General features: G+C 37.0%; 1 protein-coding gene across 1 annotated transcript in view; it reads left to right on the forward strand.

The window, feature by feature from the left end:
* Positions 1-1,087: 1,087 nt before the first annotated feature.
* Positions 1,088-5,669, forward strand: part of LOC119824915 (cytochrome P450 2C25-like) — a 32,785-nt gene continuing 28,203 nt past the window's right edge. Inside the window, exons 1-3 of the mRNA XM_038345502.1 lie at positions 1,088-1,296; positions 2,825-2,987; positions 3,463-3,612. Coding sequence (XP_038201430.1) covers positions 1,129-1,296; positions 2,825-2,987; positions 3,463-3,612 — 481 coding nt within the window. The 5' untranslated portion in view covers positions 1,088-1,128. The remainder of the gene's footprint in view (positions 1,297-2,824; positions 2,988-3,462; positions 3,613-5,669) is intronic.

The following is a 5,669-nucleotide window of genomic DNA, read 5'->3' on the forward strand; positions in this document are numbered from 1 at the left end:
GGGCAAAATACAAGAAGTGTGGGTTAAATTAGAAATGCCTCCTTATCCTCACAGCTGAATGTTGAATACTTGGCACCCACTTGATGGTGCTGTCTGGGGTGTTTTAAGTCATATCAAATATTGTTACTGCCTAGAGACTATTCTGTTTATTTAGTTTTATGTATGTATTGGTGGTATGAAGAGACTTCTCATACCTTTCCTTAGGAAACTATGGTGAAGCCAGGGGAGTAAGTAAATCCACTAGATAGTCAGTTTGATTTCTAAATTCTTCCTACTCCGAGCTGTGAGACCCTGGCAGTTCTTTATTTCCCATTACCTTTAGGGGGAAAAAAAAATCTTTCATGGTTAAACTTCACAACACTGAAATGCAAACAACTTTCTTCAGATAAGAGCTTAATATATATCTTCTGATTCAAGATGTGTGATTAATAGCTGTGTTTTGTTATCTTAGTTTTATAAATGACCAAAGAGTAAAATAAGGAGCTATAGACTTATATTGCTTAACAAAATATGAACAAATGTTTAATATAGGAAAGAAATATTTTAAGTATACATGACCATGGAGGTGCACAGATATATTTGAAAGAATATAGCAAAAATAAATGTCAATTTGAGGTCGACCTAAGCTACACTGTAAGACTATGTTGACAAATAAACATATTTTATATCACATATAAACTATCCATAATCTTAAATTCCTACCTGGTCACTAACCTGATAATGTAAATGTTGAGGTGTTTTTCTTCCATCTCAAAATTAGTCTATTGCTTCTCAAAAATAGTTGCTTGTTATAAATGTTTGTTTATATTTATTAGCACTATTTGAACCCCAATCTGTTGCTTAACCCAGAAATTCAAAAAGATACCCAGTAAAGAGAGACAAGGGTAAAAAAACATCTATTTTTATTTCTATCAGAAGGACAAAGTCTACGAGAGAGAGAGAGAGAGAGAGAGAGAGAGAGAGAGAGAGAGAGAGAGAGAGAGAGAGAGAGAGAGAGAGAGAGAGAGGTTAAAGGTTATCTGATTGACCAATCAGTGACGTTCCAAAGAAGGACATGTCGATTCAGCAGGTAGTGTTATAAAAGCTCCATGCTGGCTGACCACAGCTGTGTCAGGCAGAAGGATCTCCATGGATGCAGTTGTGGCCCTGGTGCTCAGCCTTTGCTGTTTGCTTCTCTTCTCCTTCTGGAGACAGAGCTCTGAGAGAGCGAAGCTCCCTCCTGGCCCCACTCCTCTCCCAATTTTTGGCAATTTCTTCCAAATAGATGTGAAGAACATCAGCCAATGCTTGACCAATGTAAGTATTCTTTGTGTTCTACAGTACCTTGATAAAGAAGATAAACTGACAGTTGCTTTACATGAAAATCTAGTATCATAGGCAATATTGCTATAAATAGTCACAAAGTCAAAACTTTTTCAAAGTGTTGTGTATCTTATGATCTTATAGTTGGCCATTGTCAGGAATTCAGCAATGAGTAGGGTTTCAGGTGAAAGGACATTTACTTCTTTGCATTTTATAAAACAAAAAAATTCCACAAAATTGCAAAATTTGTGAACATTTCCTACCTTAACAAAACAAAAAAACCAAACATTTTCCATTATTTTTGGTTGAAGATCAATAGTGAGTAATGATTTATTCAATAAGTCATTAATAATAATGATATAATAGAATTTTAGAAAAACATTTTTACTAAGATTATCTATTTGATGTTGGACTCTAACAAAGTAATTAATGCCTAATTTAACTAAATACCAAGGACAAGGAATAACACAAGAAATTCAACAGAGAAGCCAAGATTTCAACATATTTGGTGATTTTATATCCTGCCAGATAAGGAGCTATTTTTCCAGGAAATATTGTATGCCTATGGTGCAGCTCCTGTAGCGCCCACTCTCTGTGTTTGTAGTAGCAGTAAGCCAAATCTGGTTCCTAAATAGAATCAACTGTGGTGTCTTACAAATTTGCATTTCGAAAATAAGTGGGCCTTACACTGCTGCTTTATTGCTGCATCATTTTGTCTATTCCATTGGTCCACTTGCCTATTTTTGTGAGTACCAGATGGTTTCTATTACATAACTCTATAATATAATTTGCTATCAGTTATCATATCTCAAACAGCATTTTTACTCCTTAGGAGTGCCTTGACTATTTATTCTTGGTCCTTTTATGTATTATATGATGTCCTCTACTCTTTCTCTAAACCTGTAAATATGGCATCAGATATCTGATGTATAGCATTTAAATCTATAAATATAGTAGTTTGAGTTTAGTAGTATGTATGTTTTGTTACTAGGTTTCTGTTTCTCCTCTGATCTTCTGACTACAGTTGCCTGTGGTTGAGGAAAGAGTCTCCACACCTGTGGGCTGGACTTTTGTAGGTCAGAGTAGAATGGCCTCTGTTCAAACAGGGTGTTTCTGCCTGAGTTGGGGAACTGGGACATGGTGGGAAAGATGGGAGGCTTGATGGTCAGTAGGGTGGGCAGGCGCTGAGACAGAGGGGGAAGTCAGCAGGCATGTGTGTGTCCTATTTGAAGTTCTGGTGATCGGCATCTTGTTGAATGTTTTGGTGTGAAAATTCATTGTAATCTTTGTGTGACAACTACCTGAGTCTTGAGCCATTTTATAATTCACTGTAGGTGATCAATAACTGATATTTACCCTGATATGATGTAAAAAGGCTTCACAACTATTTGAAATTGAGCTTTGCCTGACTAAAAATATTAAAATACAGTGAGTGATATTATCAGTGCGAATGAGGGGTTGACTCCATGGAGATTAAAATGACTTTCTTTTGCTAGTATTTATATTTTTTTTCTATTTTCAGTTCTCAAAAGTCTATGGCCCTGTGTTCACCCTGTACTTGGGCATGCAGCCCACTGTGGTGTTGCATGGGTATGAAGCAGTGAAGGAAGCTCTGGTTGATCATGGGGAGGAGTTTTCTGGCAGAGGAAGCTTCCCAATAGCTGAAAGAATTAATAAAGGCCTTGGTAAGTAACTATACATGTTCATATGAGGGGGCAATGTTTCTGGTGAAACTGAAGACTGAAAGGAGGGTGGGACTTCTTCCTTAGGCACAGGTTGGACCTCTCTGTGGTTTCCACCCATCAGATCTCTCATTTGTCCCTAGAATATTTTTCTAGTGCTTTACCATTTATTTATTTGTGAAATTTTAATTTTTTTCAGAAAACTATCTTTTCTCATTGTACATACCAATCCCAGTTTCCACTTCCTCCCTTCCTCCCACTCCCTCCAACTTTCCCTCCACCACACCCCCCCCCATCTACTCCTCAGAGAATGTAAGGCTTCCCATGGGGCGTCAACAAAGTCTAGCACATTGCTTTGAGGCAGGACCAAGGCCCTCTTCACTATATGTAGGCTGAACATGGTATCCGTCTTAAGAGAATGGGTTTCAGAAAGCCAGGGTAAGCAGTAGGGACAGATCCTGTTTCTCCATTTCCTTAGGCATTATTTTTAGCAATGGAAACAGATGGAAAGAGATAAGGCGCTTCACTCTCACAACCCTGCGGAATTTGGGCATGGGCAAAAGGAACATTGAGGACCGCGTTCAAGAGGAAGCACAGTGCCTTGTGGAGGAACTGAGGAAAACCAATGGTAAGTGCAGATTTCTGCATTTGCATTTTAGTCAAGGTGTGTGTGTGTGTGTGTGTGTGTGTGTGTGTGTGTGTGATGTTGATCACACCCATTCTAAAATTTTCCTTGTTTTTAAATCAGAAGCAATGAATATGTTTCATGCTAATTTTCTTTTGAGCTGAATAATTCTGCATTTTCAGGAGCACAAATGTAATTTGTCTTTGTGGATCATTTCATCATGGAATAACTGCTATTGATAATAGTGACAGAGCCCAATCAGAGGATATTTGTTTTTATTTTCTTGGATTACAGAGGTTTGAGGAAATTAACTGAGCAGCACAGGCATTCTTCTAGGCTAATGTTTACAGTCCTGGATAACAGTGATGTAATTTATACTTTCCATTTCTTAGCCTAGTGTAATAGAATTTTCATCAATTTTTTTCTACTGTAGCATGATCTTAAAATTGTATTGTCATTTGTTTAAAAATTATTAACTACATTGAGAATTTTATAGGATGTGTTTTTATCCTGATCATCCACCATCTCTACTGAGACACACCCCCAGTTTTCTATCTACTCTACTTGGTGTTTTCTTTTTATTTAATAATCACCTAACATGATTTGTGCTTGACATATAAGATTTTTTTAAGAAAACTTTAGTAGTGCTTTCAAAATTTTGTACGCGTTTGCAAATAAGTTTTAAATGAAATAGAATTACATAATTCCTCCTGTTTTCTTATTCTATCATTTTCCAGGTGCACTCCCTTGTCTTCTTCTAATGCCTTCTCCACTGTCAAGTTGATAGCCTCTTTTTGTTTGATTATTGTTATGTATATATATATATGTATTTATATATAGTTATGTACATACACACATATGTAAACAACTTCTTGAGTAGTCTTTGTTGTTGGTTATCACAGATATGGTTTTGGGGCTGAATCTAGTTCTTACAATCTTTCTGCCTCTTCTTCTGTGATGTTCCCTTAGTCATAGATGTGGCAGTTATGATGTATTTGTTTCAGTTAATACTGGGATCCCTACAATCTTTTGGTATCTGCATTATGTCCAATTGTGGCTTTTGGTGATGATCTCCATTTGCTGTAAAAAGAGATCTCTTTAATAAGGAGTGGTAACTACATTTACCTATTCATATAGGGATATGATTCTGAATACAATTAAGAATTATGACAGTCAAGCAGACTAGGTAGTATAGTCTTTTCTAAGGTCTATCACCTCACTCGCCCTACACAGTTGTCTCAGTTTTGATGACATCCATCCTTCTCCCTCTGATTCTTCTCACCAAACATTGTTTTTTTTTGTAATTTTCCTTCAAAGAACAATTGTGCTTGTCAAATATTCTTCTATGTGTGACTTTCCACTAAAGCATGATCGATTTATCAGGGGCTACACTCTTGGAGGAAAGTGGCATAATCATCATTTACTTCTTTTAAAAAATAAATATCATTGTTGCTAATACTGTATATATTGTGGGCTTCATATAAATGTTTCCCAGGAGTGTAACATGTGCTTTCAACACGCCTCCCTACCATCACCTCTCTGGCCACCCCATTCCCCATTTTTTCTACTGCATCATCCCCCAGGACTCTCCGTGTTAGCTAAAAAGATTGTTTTTGTATGTGTATAAATGTTCGCCTGCATATACATGTGCGCACCACTTGTGTACCTGGTGCCACAGAAGTAAGAAAATTGTATCCTATTCCCCTGAAACTGGGGTTACAGAAAGTTATGAGCCACCAGGAGGCTGCTGACCACTGAACTTTGGTCCTCTTAAACAGCAGAAAGTACTCGGAAAGCATAACCTTGTTATGCTTTGTGTCTATCTTTCAAATACTGTGTTTGCTTCTTCTGGAGAAAATGCATCGTTTTAAATGATGAAATGGGAAAACGGAAGTCCCTATCACTGCCCTCCTGTTGTCTCCCCACTTAGAATTTAACTGTGATATTAACGTTTTCATTTTATTTAGTAATGCAAACAAATCCACATGGAAGTTGCCATTCTTGAGATTACACATTATTCTCAAGTAACAAGGAAGAATTCTCCCCACATATTTTTTCTG

This window comes from Arvicola amphibius, chromosome 1, assembly GCF_903992535.2.
Source record: "Arvicola amphibius chromosome 1, mArvAmp1.2, whole genome shotgun sequence".
In the NCBI taxonomy this organism is placed as follows: Eukaryota; Metazoa; Chordata; class Mammalia; order Rodentia; family Cricetidae; genus Arvicola; species Arvicola amphibius.